Here is an 18,822-nt window from a genome sequence, read left to right as displayed (position 1 = left end):
ACACCCCTAGCCTAGGAACCTCCGTATGCTGCAGGAGCGGCCCTAGAAAAGGCAAAAAGACAATAAATAAATAAATAAATAAATAAATAAAATATGCCTGTTTGAAAGAAGCAAAATGCCCAACGTATGTGAATGAATTAAGAGCATTGTCTATAATGCTCAAACTGAAAGAGGACCAATATTCAGTTCTTGGAACAAACTGCAGAAAAATCTAAATTTTATAACTGCCTTGCTATTAAATAACATAATAAACACATTTGTAACTTGGTTTTAAATCCACAAAATCAGAAACAGTGAAGGTTGTCATAGGAGAAACTCATTATTAAAGCCCTTCCATTAGCTTTTGGTACTTTACCATCAAGCAGGTTAGTACTTCAGGACATACTCGGCTACAGAAGAGAAACAACAAAGTTAAAGCAAATAATACTCTTTTTTAGTTTATCAGTAAAATAGTCAAATATTTCAGAAAATGAAAAAATGTTTAAAAAAATAAATCTCCATAGCAACTGTGTTCTAGTATATATGTTACCTCAATGTGAACAAAGCCTTTTTTTTTTTTTTTTTTTTTTTTTTTGGCCGAAAGGAGTGAGCTTCTTAGCATGGTGTGTGTCAATAAGACCTTATTCCAAGCTTGGTACTTCTTACTGCCTCTACTTGCAGCTTTTAACTCTTTGTTTCTTGTGATCCACTGCTTTTTCCATGTCCTGGGTGAAATATTTGGTTTTATGATTGCATCTCAAACATGTTGCTGCTTAGGACTGAATTTGAAACTGATCCCTCTCCTACTTTATCTTCTTTTTCCTGTGCTGTAACGAGAAATTTAGTGGCTTCAGAAAATGTAGAGCTCGTGCTGCAATAAAAATTTGGCAGAAATCAATGCATCTAAATCATCACAAAAGGATATCTAATCTTAAAATTCTCCTCAAAGACTTTTCCCTGTTTAAAAAATGGGCCTTCAGGAGTTCCCGTCGTGGTGCAGTGGTTAACGAATCCGACTAGGAACCATGAGGTTGCGGGTTCGGTCCCTGCCCTTGCTCAGTGGGTTAACGATCCGGCGTTGCCGTGAGCTGTGGTGTAGGTTGCAGACACGGCTCGGATCCCGCGTTGCTGTGGCTCTGGCATAGGCCGGTGGCTACAGCTCCAATTCAACTCCTAGCCTGGGAACCTCCATATGCCGCGGAAGCGGCCCAAGAAATAGCAACAACAACAACAAAGACAAAAAGATACACACACACACACACACACACAAATGGGCCTTCAGGATTCCCTCGTGGCTCAGCAGGTTAAGGATCCGGTATTTTCACTGCTATAGCTCGGGTTGCTGCTGCGGCACAGTTCAATCCCAGACCCCAGAACTCCCACATGCTGTGGACATGGCCAAAATATTTTTTAAAATAAAATAGGAGGAGTTCCCGTCGTGGCGCAGTGGTTAACGAATCCGACTAGGAACCATGAGGTTGCGGGTTCGGTCCCTGCGCTTGCTCGGTGGGTTAACGATCCGGCGTTGCCGTGAGCTGTGGTGTAGGTTGCAGACGCGGTTCGGATCCCGCGTTGCTGTGGCTCTGGCGTAGGCTGGTGGCTACAGCTCCGATTCAACCCCTAGCCTGGGAACCTCCATATGCCGCGGGATCGGCCCAAGAAATAGCAAAAAGACAAAAATAAATAAATAAATAAATAAAATAAAATAAAATAGGAGTTAAGGATCTGGCATTGGCATGGGTCAGCATCTGCAGCTCTGACTCAACCCCTAGCCTGGGAACTTCCATATGCTGCAGATGCAGCCCTAAGAAGAAAAAAATAGAAGGAAAAGAAAATAGAAAGTGTGCCTTCAAATCTCAAGAGTTTATAGTATATATATATATATATATATATATATATATATATTTTTTTTTTTTTTTTTTTTTGGCCACACCCATGGGATGTGGAAGTTGCCAGGCCAGGAATCAAACCCAAGACATAGCAGTGACAATACCAACTCCATAACTGCTAGGCCACCAGGGAACTCCCAAACTTCTTTTATAGTATATTTGTGTGTGTTTAGGGCCACATCTGTGGCATATGGAGGTTCCAGAGCCAGAGGTCAAATCAGAGCTGGAGCTGCAGCTGCCAGCCTACACCACAGCCACAGCAATGCCACATCCTTAACCCACTGAGTGAGGTCAGGGATCAAACCTACGTCCTCATGGGTACTAGTCAGATTTGTTTACGCTGAGCCACCACAGGAACTCTTAGTATACTTTTGAGAAACCATCCAAACTTTGACACAGTATGCTTTAGGAACCGTTTATACTGTCTCAGTTCAATTTGTAGTTAATAGTTTTTGTTTAACTATATTTGAGAATCTAGTCACTTATTAATGAATTATAAGCTGGTATCAATTTTTTCTTTTTTATTTATTCATTTATTTATTTTGTCTTTTTGCCTTTTCTAGGGCCGCTCCTGTGGCACATGGGGGTTCCCAGGCCAGGGGTCTAATCGGAGCTGTAGCCACCAGCCTACACCAGAGCCACAGCAACGAGGGATCCGAGCCACGTCTGCAACCTACACCACAGCTCACGGCAACACCGGATCCTTTAACCCACTGAGCAAGGCCAGGGACCGAACTCGCAACCTCATCGTTCCTAGTCGGATTCGTTAACCACTGGGCCACGACAGGAACTCCTCAATTTTTTCTTTTTCACTTCTTTTGGTAAGATGTAGTGTATTTTAAAACCATTTAAATCCCACTTCTCTAATGAGATATGTCCCTAAAGTCTCCAGATTTCAGGTTCTTATTGGCTACATAATGGTATCTCCCTGACACTCCATTTTCCTGGAATTACATTAGAAAAGCCAGTCATAGAGTTCCCGTCGTGGCTCAGTGGTGCACGAACCTGACTAGGATCCATGAGGATGCAGGTTCGATCCCGGCCTCGCTCAGTGGGTTAAGGATCCAGCATTGCCATGAGCTGTGGTGTAGGTCACAGAGGTGGCTCAGAGCCCGAGTTGCTGTGGCTGCAGCGGAGGCCAGTGGCTGCAGCTCCAATTCAACTCCTAGCTTGGGAACCTCCACATGCCTCGAGTGTGGCCTTAAAAAGCAAGAAAGAGAGGGAGGGAGGGAGGAAGGAAGAAAGGAAAAGGCCAGTCATGAGGATTTGGGTAAACAGCCTCAAAACTAAGCCTTCGCAGAGTCCTGAGCAGTATCAGGACCAGTGGGGTTTTTTTCTCAAAGTAGTTAGATTTCTACATTTCTTTGGAGCATATGCAGATTTTAAAGCAAATGAAATTGCTAACATTTCTTTTACATTTAGTGGCTTAGTGACTAGTCATAACCTTCCTATGGTGCTAGTAGTTTTCAAATTAGCAGTCCTCAGTTTTAACAGGCAAAAAATTGTTTCATTTTAAAACATACGTAGGGAAGAAAAGCTGGTAGAGAAATAAGCTATTTTTATATATACCTTTGAGGTATCAATTTTCCGGTGGTTACTGAGGAGGGTATACATGTGTTGGCTGTTTCTCAATATTCACAGCTACTTAGCAGAGTGTATGTGAAGAGAGCATTGCTTAAAAAGTAGAGCATTTTGGAGTTCCCATCGTGGCTCAGTGGTTAGCAAACCTGACTAGGATCTATGAGGATGTGGGTTCGATCCCTGGCCTTGCTCAGTGGATAAGGATCCAGTGTTGCTGTGAGCTGTGGTGTAGGTCTCAGACAAGGCTCAGATCTAGCGTTGCTACATCTGTGGTGCAGGCCAGCAGCTGTAGCTCCAACTGGACCCCTAGCCTAGGAACCTCTGTGTGCCGCAAGTGCGGCCCTAAAAAAAAAAAAAAAAAAAGGATATGAATCTGACTAGTGTCCATGAGGACGTGGGTTTGATCCCCGACCTTGCTCAGTGGGTTAAGGATCTGGCATTGCTGTGAGCCGTGGAAGTGGGTAACAGATGCAGCTCAGATCTGGTGTCGCTGTGACGGCAGCATAGGCTGGCAGGTATGGCTCCTATTAGACCCCTAGCCTGGGAGCTTCCATATGCCGTGGGGATGGCCCTAAAAAGAAAAAAAGAATTCTGAAAAATGGCATTAATGCAAATATATCAACTTAACATCTTAGAATTTTCTTGAAAACCTTGCCAAACAATAATACATATTCTCCTAAAAGAGGGATAAGAGAATGCCAACAGTTCCTGGCACTGGCTAAATGGGCCCTAATGTTACTCAGAGATTGTCTCAGAGAAGAGCAGGCCTGAAGCCTATTCCTTCTGGAGAGAAACAAGCTGTTAGAGATGCTGCAGAGGCATCAAATTCTAGATGACTAATTCTCTAAAGCACTGGCTCTCAACTGGGCCAGTCTTGCCCTTGTGGCACTTGGCAGTGTCTGAAGGCATTCTTGATTGTCACAGCTGGCGGGGGTGGCGTGAGGGTACATTGGCACCTCATTAGAAGAGGCCAGAGATGCTCCTTAACATCCTGCTGTGCACAGAAGAGCCCGCCACAAAGAATTACCCAGCTCCTGATGCCAAGAATGCCAAGGCTGGAAAGTCCTACCCTAGGGATAAGGCCAGTTGGCGGGGTAGAATTTTAAGCATAGCTATAGGTACAATATCAACTGAACCACTGGAACCTTTAAGAAGTAGGTGTATTGTTTAGAAAATACATGTTAGTACGGAGTTCCCATCATGGCTCAGGGATTAGCAAACCCGACTAGCATCCATGAGGATGTGGGTTCCATTCCTGGCCTCGCTCGGTGGGTTAAGGATCCGGCCTTGCCATGAGCTGTGGTGTAGGTCACAGCCAAGGCTCGGATCCCACGTGGCTGGGGCTGTGGTGTAGGCTGGTGGCTACAGCTCCAACTGGACCCCTAGCCTGGGAACCTCCATATGCCAAGGGTGTGGCCCTAAGAAAAGAAAAGAAAAAAAAAGGGTTTGTGTTAGTAGAGAAAGTCGAGCTCTCACAGTCATAGTCTTATGTTAAAAAAATTTTTTTTATCTCTAGGATTTTCACTATAAGCAACTTTTGAAATGTACCAAGTGAAATTCACTTAGATTTTCTTTTTTTATTTCACACCACAGAAGCCAGCATCCAGAGCAAATGTGATCACACATCTGTGACAGAAATAACTGTTGACCATTTTGAGTCTCTAGTAATGTTTACAGACAAGTTAATGGAAGTAAAATGACAGAATTAGGAAGGACCCTAGGTATTAATCCCCTCGTTTTGTAGGGCAGAGACAATGGTGCCCAGTAGCAAAAGTAGAATTTATTAAAAAAAAAAAAAAAGGTCTAGTTCTCAGCTTCTGGGGTAAGGACAATAGTGCTAGTTTTCCTTACTGCACTGGATACTGGAGTATCTTCAGACTGTTCAGGAAGAGAGACAATAGCTTTGATCTGGGAGACGAAACTTGAAAAGTAAAATTTTCACTGAAACACCTCAGGATGACACAAAATCAGTATGAAAGGAATGGCACTGACCTGCAGAACCATGGTGTTTACACTGGTTCGGTGGAAATACAAGCAAAACAGGGTGAGGAAGAGGGCCCGTGAATGAAGATGGTGCCAAGCAGGGACCCTGGGTCGACAAGTTAGGAAGCTAAGTTTTGAGGATGTTTAAGTAAGTAAAGACCCATCAAATTCCAAATGACAATGGGCCATGCTCATAGGATTTCTCAACTATTTTGAACAGCCAGGCATTCATTAAAGGGAAACGATCCAGCTGTTTGCATTTGACCTGATCAAGGTATTCAGGCAAGCCAGCAATCTCTGGTGGTATTTTACATGCATCACCTCCTCATCTTCACCACATCCCGTGTCTGTAATTGTTCCCATCCGGCAGGAAGGAAGGAGGGTCTGAAGCCCTCCTCCCTGCCTTATGTCAGACTTTCCCCCCAGCGCTCCAGCTATCCCTGGCCTTGGGGGTACACTGGAGCCCTCAGATGCCCAAGCTGCAGACCTGGCCTGACTGAATACAAGCTCTTTGTTGGCTGGATTCTCCTTGGGTCACAGGAGAAAATGATCCCTGACCCTCACACATTTGCTTGGGATTAAAAGACATAAGACCCAGGAGAGGGTCTGAACTCTTAGAAAGAGCAGTGCCTTGCAAATACAAGTGGGATTATTGTATCATGTCACAGCTACACAGGACAGAGTTTAGCCTGGGCATCAAGAGTACAGCATTGAATGTCTCCTGGCTCTGCTGTCACAATGAGGCTGGCAGACAGAGGGAGAATGTTCCCGTGGTACCAGGAACCACCCCCATCTGCCCTTTTGCCCATCTTGCTTTTTAGTAGCCCCTAAACTGCAGTACCCAGATTGCATTGGTCCCAAGTCCAGACACCCCCAAAAGTCCCAGCTATGAGGACTCCCAATTGTGCAGCTCAGCCTGCCTGGCCAGCTGGAGGAGCCCACAGAGAGAGACTGGGGGCCCTGCACATAGGGACAGGGAGAGATTGAAAGCAAATTTGACTCTGGGTTCAAGTCATTTTACAGCATGGTCTTATATGTACAGGTAAATTTCACAATGGGGGCAAAGTCCAGAATAAAAAGAATAAAGCTAAAAATTAGGGGAAGTCTCCCTAAGTAGCCAAAGCCCTACAAACTTGTCTGAACGCAACCAAGTCTTTTTTTTTTTTTTTTTTCTTTTCCTTTTTAGGGCCACACCTGTGACATGGAAGTTCCCAGAGTAGGGGTCCATTATTTGGAGCTGTTGCTGCTGTCCTACACCACAACCACAGCAACGGAGGATCCAAGCCGTGTCTACAAACTACACCACAGCTCACAGCAATGCTGGATCCTTCACCCACTGAGTAAGGCCAGGGATCAAACCGGCATCCTCATGGATGCTAGTTGGATTTGTTATCACTGAGCCACGATGGGAACTCCCACAATTTCTGATTCATGGTCATGGTCTTTACACTAAAGGAAAGGCACTTTCTTAGACGTGCTAGAGCTAATCAATAGAAATTTGATCGACTTTCAAATAGGGTCTTTACGGCCAAAATAAAATGAAGAAAAGATACTGACAAGCTCTATTACCATAACCTTGTCTCAAAGCAACCACAGCAAGAAGAAGCCCCACATGAAAGGAGGGACCCCCTCCAGCCAGGGAGGGACCAGCCTTGAGTCCCATGGGAGCTGTTCTCCTGGGCCTGAGCCCCAACTCCCACTCCTGTCAAGTCCGTGGGGCTTCCTTAACTGCTGAGCCACGACGGGAACTCCATCCCTCCCAAACACTTTGACTGTTTTACATAGTGAGCTTATTCATTATTCTGCTGCTTATAAAGAGGGACTTAGGTGGACAGGCTGCCAGAGCTGGAGGGTCCTCGGAACGAGTCCACACTCCCCCTCCCCTGTCCATACCACTGTCCATACACAGCGGGAAATCGGGGACTCTTCTTGGGGGAGTGAATCCGGGTGATTTCTTCATTCAGAGAAGAAAGGGCAATGGAACCTGAAAAAGGCTTCTTGCCTGTAAAGTGTCCAGATTCCACAGGCAAAATCTATCTTTTAATGACTGTGGTACTATAATCATTCCTGCACTTCTCGTGTTTTATAAAGACAAATCAACAAAACAAAACCAAAATACCTAAATGTAAGCAGACACTATAAAGACCAGTTATGGAAAGGGGAAGTTTACAGGTACAGTCATGTATTGTCTGCCCATGTTTAAGACATGGAACATCTAGAGTTCAAGTACAACCTACCTTAAGCAAATGCAAACTATGTAATTACAGAGCGGCTAAATGGTTATTCATATCACAAAATACTTTTTTAGAGCATTTCTCTGCATAGCATTGTCACTTCATATTTAATATACAGCTCATACAAACGTTTAATTTATATACCACTTCAGGAAATCTGCACTGGGACAAAATGAGGGGGAGGAAAGATAGGAGAAGGAAGAAAAGTTACAGCCCCAATGCATAACTGTCTTGGGTTGTAGGGTCCCCAAATACTCGATGGAAGGTAAGATTGCAGGAAGCATGTGGGCTGACAATAATCACAGTGACACTTTTTTTTAAAAAGTGGTTCTTTGCAACCTCACTCGCAAGATGGATTTTGTACAACTGTAGCCAAAACTTCCCAGACACAGAGACTAGCATGAAACTGTATGTATATGAAATCTGGACACAGAGGATACAGTGGATATGGTCCATCCACGGATATATGTCAGCTTGGACACACAGAGCCCAGTGGATATAGTTCTTCCATGAATGTAATATAAGGATGTGTCTCCTTGGACACAAGGATATTCATTTGGACACAGGCTGAAACTTTCTATTATAACATTGTTTCTATTAAAGCAGATCTGTGTTGCAAGAGAAAATAAGGCAACAGAAGACATCTGCTAGGAAACAGTTTGGTCTAAACAAGCCTAGCACCCTTGGTTGAAGGAGCAGAAAGAGCCCCTGACAGTTGGCTCAGGACTGACACGGGGGCATCACTGAGGGCAGCCCTTCAGATTCCCCACCATCCACTTGTCTTTCAGTAGCCAGATGAGCCAGGCAGAAGCTGAGACTGGCATGACCAGTTTGCATTTTGCAAGTGGCTAGGCCACAGAAGCGGCTAACACATAAATATGGGGGCTTTGAGAGTAAATCAAAACCCATACCATGAGATTCAATTTCCCCTGGTTCTACTACAAAAAGGACAAAGAGAGAGATGGAAGAGTGTGCAGGAAAACGAGGAAGAGGAGGAAGATGACCAGGAGAAAGAGCAAGGGGCGGGGAGAGGAAGGAAGAGAGGGTGAATGACTTTCAGACAGTGCGTATTCCCAGGGAGTTATATTGTGGGAACTCAGAGGAGTCTGTGAGTGTTAAGGGGAATAACAACTCTGCTCACTGTGAGGGACGGCAGGAGGGGCCTTGAGAACACTTTGGTCTCCAACGTCTGGGGTCTGTTTTCCTGCTTGGCCTCTGTGAGAACACACTTTGGGGTTTCCACGGGAGGTCTCGGCTCTCTGGGTCTGAGCTTGGCTTTGTGGCTCCGTGCTCCTTGTTTCTGCAAAAACTGCAAGGTGGCGAGATAGCGAATGCTGCTGGGGTAGGGGGGCCACGCCAGGTTCTTCTCAGGCAGGAGGGACCAGGGCAGGCGGCAGGGCTGGGGGGCAGCCAGCAGGGATGTCCGAGCCACCGGGGTGGGAAGAGGCTGTGTTTCCTTGACCTTGCGAGGCTTGGCCAGCTCAATGGGTCTCATTTCACCTGTCCCATCAACTGCTTTCAATCCATATGCACAAGCCACGCACTCATCCTTTTCCATACTCAGCACCTTCTCGTCCGGCTCCAAGTTCTTACTCTTCTTACCCAGAACATCCAAGCCATTTGGGGGTGAGGCCTTCAGGGGAGGCAGAACTAAAAGGGCTTTGGAGGTCAAGGAGTTTGAGAGGGAGGGACCACCAGGGCTTCTGGGACCCTTGCCCCTAACAGTCTCAGGTGTAGTCCAGTCTTCTAGGCACCAAATAAACTCCTTTATTTGAAGGCTTTTTTTCTCTCCCTGACTGTAGGTGGGAAAGCAGATCTTGTTCACTTCCCTGGAGGCAGTGGTGGGGCCTTGGGGGAGGCCTGGAGTCTGGGAGAGGCTGAGCCCCTCCTTCTCTGGGCCTGCCTCAACCAGAGCTGATGCCCCGGACTCCAACTTCCCTGCCTCCAACTGAAGCCGGGCCTCCAGGCTGCCCTGGGAGAGATTGACACAGAGCAAGCAGCTGCTGGCACTTTCTCCCGCTCTCGCCTTTTTAAGCTTCTTCCTGGGCCAGATGCACGCAGTTGGAGAAGTCCTTCTCCAGCCTTGGACCTGCAAATAAAGCAGCGTGTTACGTTCAATCTTAGCCCAGCTGCCCAGCCATATGGGCTGTCCTATTTGAATCAATATTTTTCTTAAAATTGACGTAATTTTTTGTTTGTTTCAACTCTTCATACCTAGTTTTGCCTCATACTAAGCCACAGTATTTGTAACAGTATTTTTTTTTTTTCCTTTTTAGGGCTGCACCCATGGCATGTAGAAGTTCCCAGCCGAGGGGTCGAATCAGAGCTGCAGCTGCCGGCCTATGCCACAACCACAGCCACAGCACCGTGGGATACGAGCCACGTCTGTGACCTACACCCCAGCTCATGGCAATGCTGGATCCTTAACCCTTTGAGTGAGGCCAGGGATCAAATCTGCAACCTCATGGATACTAGTCAGATTCGTTACCTCTGAGCCACAACGGAAAAAAGCACAGTGAAGTCTCAATTCTTGGGTGGCTGCCAGGCCGCTGACCAGCGCTGCACACTGGGTCGGCCTGAGAACATCTTCCGGGAACCCCTCCCTTCACATGCTCCAGAGTCTACACTGCATCTTCAAGAGGACCACGCTGCTTGCCCCAGGCTTCTCTGCTCTGGACCCTGGCTCCCCAGGTGGTTTTCCAGCCTTTGCAGAAAAGCCAGGGTCCGGGCCTGCTAGCTAACAGGCCCTCAGGCTACCTGGCTTCTCTACAGATGGTAGCTTTGGCTCGGATCCTACACTGCTGTGGCTGTGGCATACGCCAGCAGCTGCAGCTCCAATTTGACCTGTAGCCTGGGAACTTCCATATGCCACAAGTGTGGCCCTAAAAAGTAAATAATAATAATAATATCCAGGTTCCTGAGGCCCACCCCAACTTACTAAGCCAGCACTCAGGAGAGGGGCTTGAGAAGGTAGATTTTAAAAACTACCACATGTAAGCCTAGTTCAAAAGGTCTGCTTCTCCAGGGTGTTCAGATGGCTTGGCAGGGGATCCAAGTCCCAAGGCAGGGGTGAGTGACACCTTGTCTTTTTGGTCCTTATAGGTCAGGTGTCACAGGTAGGCTAGGAGTTGCCAAAAAGGTGTGGATGTCCACCAGGACTTGGAGCCAAGCTGCAGTGTAAGGTGACTGTGCTGTGTCTACAGTGTAAGTCCTAGAAGACATGGTGCTTGCAACTGTCGTGTGGACTTCGGTGAGTCACTCTGTCTTATTTGGCCTCAGTTTCCATATTGCTAAAGTAAGCCAATTAGATCAAGGTTCCTCAACCTCAGCACTACCATTTGGGGCTTTTTTTTTTTTTTTTTCTGTCTTTTGTCTTTTTAGGGCTGCATCCTCGGCATATGGAGGTTCCCAGGCTAGGGGTCTAATCAGAGCTGTTGCCACCCGCCTACGCCAGAGCCACAGCAACGCCAGATCCGAGCCACATCTTCGACCTACACCACAGCTCACAGCAACGCTGGATCCTTAACCCACTGAGAGAGACCAGGGATCGAACCCACAACCTCATGGTTCCTAGTTGGATTCATTTCCACTGCACCAGGATGGGAACTCCCATTTGGGGCTTTTTATGGGTTGCATGGTTGTGTACCTTCCCACTCCCCTCCTCCCACAAGTTTCTTTCATATATATATTTTTTTAATTTATTTTCATTATAGCTGGTTTATAGTGTTCTGTCAATTTTCTCCTGCACAGCATGGAACATACATGTATAGATCCTTTGTTTCTCACATTATCATGCTCCATCATAAGTGACTAAATAGAGTTCCCAGTGGTTTCACAAATTTCTATGTTGAAACTCTAATCTCTGGTGCAACGGTATTTAGAGGTGGGTGTTTGGGAGGTATTGGGGTGAGATGAAGTTAAGGGGGTGGGGCCCTCATGATGGGATTAGTGCCCTTATAAGGAGAGGAATAACAGAGCTCTCTCTGCTCACATGCACCAAAGAAGGCCATGTGAGGCTGTAACCAAGAAGAGGGCCCTCACCAAGAACCCCAACATGCTGGCACCCTGTCAGAAATGGATGTCTGTTGCTTAAGCTACTCAGCCTACGGTACTCTGTTACAGCAGCCCGAAAAAGACAGGGCCAGATCATTGCCCATGGTGGGAGCCAGTCTGGGCACTGCAGTTTGTAGAGTAGCGCCTGTGGCCTCTACCCAGTACAGCCAGGAGCATCTGCTCCCCTCACCCCCAGGTGTGACCTTGCCAAGTGAGAATCACTGGATTAGACCAGAGTTCCTTAAATTTAGAAGTGTATTTATAAATTTGGAACTCTTATTTCTAGAATTGAATCTGAGAATAGTTTAAGAATAAACCCACAGGGTTCTCAGTAGAACCACCAGGACAGAAATCTCAGGTCTCTTTGGGAGTGAAGTAGCTTGGGTTAAATTCTAGAGTCCAGAAGACCTAGGTTCAAGTCCTGCCTTGACCACTGCCTGAGTGCTCTTTGAGACATTTCACCTTTTGGGTGCTCTGGTATCCTTATCCAAAAAAGGATAATAACTGTCTCACAAAACTACTGAGAGGGTAAATGACTTGATGTGCTTTAAGTATTTGTACTTGATGTGCTTGCCCCTACTGTGTGGCTATAAATACTCTCTGAAAGCTACTGCTATTATCATCATTAACTCTGTGCCAACAGTTTCTATATTTCATCATTTACACATTTTTTGGCAACAGCAACTATTTTTGAAACTAGTAGGAAAAAAAAAAAAAGGCCGTATAAAACAATGACATGCAAGGGAGCTAACTCGAGAAAATACTCACTGCTTCTTCCCATCCAGTTCCGATGACAAACTCTTTGGTTTTTTCATCTTGTTCAAGCGTAATGTCACTGACATTGAGAAGACAACAAACATGATTCTCGTCACTTCTTTCATCTGGACAAGTATAGACTAATTCAGTTTCTTCTGTTCTTTGAATTTCATTATTTTCACCATTTTCCAATTCAGTCTCATTTTTCTGACCAAGATCCATTACTATGATAGTTGACTAAAGTCTTTAACATCTTCTTCCTGTAGTTTGAAATGCAAATGGAACTTAGCCTTTAATACTAATGTATGGGAGTTCCCGTCGTGGCGCAGTGGTTAACGAATCCAACTAGGAACCATGAAGTTGCGGGTTCGGTCCCTGCCCTTGCTCAGTGGGTTAAGGATCTGGCGTTGCCGTGAGCTGTGGTGTAGGTCACAGACGTGGCTCAGATCCTGAGTTGCTGTGTCTGTGGTATAGGTTGGCAGCTACAGCTCTGATTAGACCCCTAGCCTGGGAACCTCCATATGCCGCAGGAGCAGCCCTAGAAAAGGCAAAAAGACAAAAAAAAAAAAAAAAAAAAGGTATGTATGTATGTATGTATTGGTTTTTAGGGCCACACCCGCAGTATATGGAAGTTCCCAGGCGAGGGGCCTAATCAGAGCTGCAGCTGCCAGCCTACACCACAGCCACAGAGCCAGGTGAGAACTGAGCCGTCTCTGTGACCTACACCACAGCTCATGGCATCACCGGAACCTTAACCCCCTGAGCAGGGCCAGGGATTGAACCTGCATCCCCATGGATACCAGTCGGGTTTGTTACTGCTGAACCACAATGGGAGTTCCAGAATTATCTTAATTTTAAGCTCTCCTCTTGTAAACGCACCTTCAGGATTGATTGCCCCTTCTTGTCCTCCAGCTCATGAAAGAGATGACAAAAAGAAATATGCAATAAGCAATCAAAGATCAGCTAAAAGAGTGGCTATATGATTTCTTACAAATTACTGGCTATTTTCCTTTTATGTTGGAATGGAGAAAACTGCATTGATATAATACTCATATGTGGGAATTCCCATTGTGGCTCAACAGAAATGAATCAGACTAATATCCACGAGGACTTGGGTTTGATCCCTGGCCTTGCTCAGTGGGTTAAGGATCCACCGTTGCCGTGAGCTGTGGTGTAAGTTGCAGCCGCAGCTCAGATCCCACATTGTTGTGGCTGTGGTGTAGGCTGGTGGCTACAGTTCCAATCCGACCCCTAACCTGGGAACCACCTTATGCCAAAGGTGTGGCCCTAAAAAGACCAATAATAATAATAATACTCATATTTGCTCGTGGTAAAATTATGCCGTTTACATATTTGAAGTAAGTCAGAACTCACAACCTGATTTGGTTTAAGAAATACAGATATAAGCATACATCAAAGTCCATATGTTTTCCAAGAAAATCACATCAAGGAAACACAAAGATCACAGTGAAAATGCTCCCATGGGAAAATACATTTGCAGATGCAACTAGAAAATTGGATTTGGAGTATAAAGCAGGAAAGCACACAGATGTATGCCAGAAGGCATTAAATTCTATGACATATGTTATTGAAGTGACTAGAACCAAAATGTACAAAGAAGAACATTTTGGTCCAAGCCCTCAAAGTACTTGTTTGGGTAAACAAGGATAAACCCAAAGGAAAATGATCCAAGGAACTTAAGACGTTTGGAAAAGAAATAAAGATGAATGAGAGTCTAAATAACAGAGCCTATTCACCATCCAGCCAGTGTCTCTTCTAGGAGGATTTTTCTTAAGTAAACCGAAATGGAAAGGACATAATCAGCAAAAACAAAAACAAAACCCTGCAAGATAGTTTATTATTTTACCAATTAAACATAAGCCATTATGATTTGCTTCAAAATAATTCTGGAAGGGGGAGTTCCCACTGTGGAGCAGCAGAAACGAATCTGGCTAGAAACCATGAGGTGGCGGGTTCGATCCCTGGCCTCGCTCAGTGCGTTAAGGATCCAGGGTTGCTGTGGGCTCTGATCTGGCGTTGCTGTGCTGTGGTGTAGGCTGGCATCTACAGCTCTGATTAGACCCCTAGCCTGGGAACCTCCATATGCCGTGGGTATGGCCCTAAAAAGACAAAAGACAAAAGACAAAAAAAAAAAAAAAAAAAAAAAACATAAACAAACAATTCTGGAAGGGAGTGGTAGGTGCCTGGGTTAAAGAGAATGAGGAAAACAAAAGCACCACAAATTGTGTTTGTTGCAGAAAGGCATGAGGACATGGAGGTAAACTGTACTACTCTCTCTACTTTTGCGTCAGTGTGAAATTTTCTATAATTTTTTTTTTTTTAAATCAGTGAATAAGGGAGTTCCTGTAGTGGCTAAGTGGTTAACAAATCTGACTAGCATCCATGGGGATGCAGGTTGGCTCCCTGGCCTTATTCAGTGGGTTAAGGATCCTGTGTTGCTATGGCTGTGGTGTAGGCCAGAAGCTACAGCTCCAATTCTACCCCTAGCCTGGGAACCTCCATTTGCCACAGGTGCAGCCCCAAAAAGCAAAAATAAATAAATAAAATTTAAAAATAAATGAATAAATAAAAGAAACAATGGTTCCAACTCAGAGATACTGGGAAAATTAATGTCAGTATATATTTATAACTGGTACCTATATTGAACTTGATGGAGAATAACTTACATTTACTGATTTATTAATATAATTTAAAAAAATTTTTTAGGGCTGCACCTCATGGCATATGGAGGTTCCCAGGCTAGGGGTTGAACCAGAGCTACAGCTGCTGGCCTATATCACAGCCACACTAATGCCAGATCCAAGCTGCATCTTCAACCTACACCTCAGCTCACGGCAACACCAGATCCTCAGTCCACTGAGCGAGGCCAGGGATCGAACCCGCAACCTCATGGATCCTAGTTGGATCCATTTCCACTGCACCACAATGGGAACTCCTTATTAGTATAATTTTATACATGAGAAAACATATAGGAAGGTTGGGAAAATTTCCAAGGTCACTGTGAGAAAGTTCTCCCCAAAGAGCCACTGTTTTTCCCTGCATTGCGGCCTCCCTTGCTGTTGAGGCACAGCCTTGTGACCAGTGGAGCCAGCAAAACAGGTGCAACTGATTATATCACTTCCTGGATGACGCCCTTACGAGGTAATGTGCCCCTTCAGTTCCCTTCTCTTCCCGCTAAGACTCTGGAAGTCACGCGTTGAGTTGGAAGCACCACAAAACGAAGGACGCCTGGATCCTGAGTCACAGCTTTGAGGAGAACCCCCACAAGAGTCTGAAGCCCTCTTTAGACTGTGCACGAATGATAACACACTGTGGAGATTTTAGGGTCTGTTTGCTGCTGTCGTGGAGCCTGTCCTCTGCTGATGAACACAGTCCCTGAGACTGTTAGTGTCAGAGCTGAGACTGCAAGGCCAGAACCTTCTGCTTCTAGAGCAGATTCACTTAACTATTATACCTGAAGCAAAAGAAGAAACCAGCTATAACATAGTTTTATATTTTATGATTTTTATTTTTTCCGTTATAGTTGATTTACAGTGTTCTGTTAATTTCTACTGTACAGCAAAGGGACCCAGTCATGCATATATATACCTATCTTTTTCTCCCATTATCCGCCATCATGTTCCATTACAAGTGGCTAGATAGAGTTCCCTGTGCTATACAGCAGGATCTCTTTGCTTACCTATAACATAGCTTTTAAAATAACTTGATGAGGAGTTACATATTAAAAGGACTAGAGTGCTATTTAATCCTGTAAATTGTTATTGTTGTACATAAAGCTGCATAATGATAGAGAGGGAAGGTAGAAAAATTAATTTGCAATTTTTCTGTGAAATACTACCAAAAAAAAGAGAGCACGTTTTAACTCTATAGGAAGGAACAAATAACCATAGGTATTCTGTACAAAACCAGGTGGGTACATACCATAAAGTCAGAGTAAAAGATGAATATTACGGGTTGAAAGTATCAGAATACTGGCTCCATGTCTTTGCAAGACCAAGAGTGTACTTAATTCAAAGATAAAACTCCGATTAGGGTGAGAATTTTTTTTTTTTGTTCTTTTGTTTCTGGGGTGAGGATGAATTGTGCACAAGTTTATGTTCATGGAGAGAAAATAGGTTAAAAAATACCTGTTGAAATAGCTTTTCTACAATGTTCTTGAACGAAAGTGCGGTAAACTGAATTCTGCAAGTCCTCCCTCTACAAGATTTCCCATCCTCATCTCTGGGACTATGAATACAATGAGCCGTAACATCTTCGAATAACTTATATTACCTGGCAAAAGGGACTTTATAGATGTAATTATGGTTTCTAATCAACTGACCCAAAGATAGGGAAGTTATTTTGGTTTATCTGGGTAGGCCTAATCTAGTGACATGAGCCCTTTAAAAGCTGGGTGTTTTCTCTGGGTGGCACCAGGAGCAGTAGCAGCAAAAGACAGAGATTCAAAGCATGAGAGAAATTGGAGGCATGTTACTGGCTTTGAAGAATGCCAACACATTTTTATCTTTTTGCTACCATCTTTGCCAAATATTTGCTATCACTAATCTATACAGACAGACTACACATGCCTTACTCTTGATCCCTACACCTGGTTGACACATTCTTTTTTTTTTTTAATTTTTAATTTTTTAAAGTATAGTTGACTTACAATGTTGTACCAGTTTCTCTGGTTGACATATTCTTAATTAAATTTTTTTCTTGGCCACTCTTGTGGCATGTGTAAGTTCCTGGGCCAGGGATATGACCCACACCATAGCAACCAAACCGCTGCAGAGGCGCCAGATCCTTAACCCGTTGTGCCATAAGAGAACTCCCTTAATCAGTAAATGATGAGAGGGGATAGGCTAGAAAATGTGAAAAGTGCAGAGTGTGTAAGACAAAAGCGAGTTGTTTCTGTCAAAGGCAGGCAGCATTCCCTCAAAACTCCTTACCACTCCCGGGCTCTACAGCAAGCTCCTACACCCAATTTAGGTTTAAAAGGATCTTGAATCTATGTCAGAATATCAGCCAGGGAAACACGCAGCCTCATTTAAAATTATAAATGGATATTCCTGTGGATCCTTATCAATATGTGTTGAATGAAAAAAATCAAAGAATACAAACACTGTTAGCACTGACGGAAGTTAAGTTTCTTACTAAAGACTTAAGCTTCAAGCATATGAACTGGTTAAATAGGTCTTGAAGATTGTCCTGGGCAGGCTGATCACTGTTTCCAAAGGAAAATAGCTGTTCCTAGTTTCGACGGAAAATGATACCGGGATTCCAATCTAATTCAGTCTGAGACCACAACTTGGCGGGCAACTGAAACTCTGCCTTAAAGCTGAGCATATGCACCACCCAATTGGAACAATTTGTTTGCATTTTCAAGAGTGTAAATTTTATCTCCCCATATTAATTATCTTTACGCTTCTTATATGCCCACAGAGCACAGCAGCTTTGATTATTCATAGAATGATTTCTAGGAGCGCGGTTTCTACACCCATTCCTCCCTATGGAGTAGAGCATTTCTACTCCAATCTCAGTTTTCGACTCTTTTTTTTTCCACTCACATTTATTACTCATTACTCACTAGGTGCCTGTTATATGCGTAACATTGGCAGTAAAATGGTAAATAAAGCAAGGCCTGGCCTCCCAGCTCTCACACAGCAAACAATGTACAAGAAAATTTAAGCCGTCAAACACACACCACACCTGTCGCTCCTAAAGCCCAAGCACTTCACAGACGGCTCCACTTCCCTTTAGTAGCCCCACCCCCTCCCCGCAGGCTCCTCCCCTTCCACGATCTTTCTTTTTTCTCATTTAGCTCCTCCCCTTTTTCCCCCGGGCCCTACCTCACCGAAAAAGACGTCTTCCCGTATTTCAACAGCTGTGCCCTCCTGCAAAGCGGCCCTACTTGCTCCACCAAGCCCCCTTCCTCCATTGGCTCCTCCCTCCCAGGGCTCCGCCCTGTCAACGGCTCCTCCCACTGCCCCACCCATGCCGCGCCCTCCTCCTCAAACCCTGCCTACTCTTAGTTCAGCCCAGGCCCGCGCTACCTCTCCCTTTTGCCTCCTCGCCTGAGAGGGCGGCTTCCTTCCGAACTGGGCAGGACGTCTCGCTCTGCCGCCCCGTGGAGAGGTCAGGGGCCTTGCCCGGAGGCGGGGAAGCGGCCGCGGCCGCTCACACCCTCCAGTGGAGCCAGCTGGGTGGAAGGCCCCCGGGCAGCTTAGTCCCCGCCGGCGGGCGACCAAGACAGTTGCCCTGGGTTACGGACGCGCTGGGGGCGGGGTGGTGGGCGGGTCCGCGGCGGAAGTGACGTACACCCGCCTCGCGCTACCAAGCTGAGC

General features: G+C 45.2%; 1 protein-coding gene across 14 annotated transcripts; it reads right to left on the bottom strand.

Moving 5' to 3' along the window:
* Nucleotides 1–411: 411 nt before the first annotated feature.
* On the bottom strand, nucleotides 412–18,733 carry C6H16orf46 (chromosome 6 C16orf46 homolog). 14 transcript variants are annotated; one of them, XM_084959486.1, is made up of 5 exons: nucleotides 18,532–18,733; nucleotides 13,355–13,387; nucleotides 12,488–12,735; nucleotides 8,808–9,755; nucleotides 507–850 (listed from the first exon to the last, which is right to left on the bottom strand). In XM_084959486.1, the coding sequence occupies exons 3-5, from the start codon at nucleotides 12,695–12,697 to the stop codon at nucleotides 830–832; spliced, it is 1,179 nt and encodes a 392-aa protein (XP_084815612.1). In that variant the 5' UTR covers nucleotides 12,698–12,735; nucleotides 13,355–13,387; nucleotides 18,532–18,733; the 3' UTR covers nucleotides 507–829. The 14 variants fall into 14 exon arrangements, with proteins under 14 accessions (XP_084815610.1, XP_084815607.1, XP_084815611.1 ...); XM_084959484.1 differs by lacking the exon at nucleotides 13,355–13,387 and having other exon boundaries at nucleotides 412–850; XM_084959481.1 differs by lacking the exon at nucleotides 13,355–13,387 and having other exon boundaries at nucleotides 412–806.
* Nucleotides 18,734–18,822: the final 89 nt, after the last annotated feature.

The sequence above is a fragment of the Sus scrofa genome, chromosome 6, assembly GCF_054392235.1.
Source record: "Sus scrofa isolate SSC_HxYL_T2T_F1_AM1 chromosome 6, Sscrofa_HxYL_maternal_Yorkshire_Landrace_v2.0, whole genome shotgun sequence".
Lineage (NCBI taxonomy): Eukaryota > Metazoa > Chordata > Mammalia > Artiodactyla > Suidae > Sus > Sus scrofa.
The sequence above is the reverse complement of the archived record's forward strand: the minus strand, read 5'-3'. Positions and strand labels throughout refer to the sequence as shown.

Bases quoted from the DNA above. Each gene is read 5' to 3' on its own strand.
- C6H16orf46 (XM_084959479.1), bottom strand. From the start codon at position 12,697: ATGGATCTTGGTCAGAAAAATGAGACTGAATTGGAAAATGGTGAAAAT. The intron at 9,756-12,487 runs GTGAGTATTTTC...CTTTATTTGCAG, and splicing joins GAACTGGATGGGAAGAAGCA to GTCCAAGGCTGGAGAAGGAC.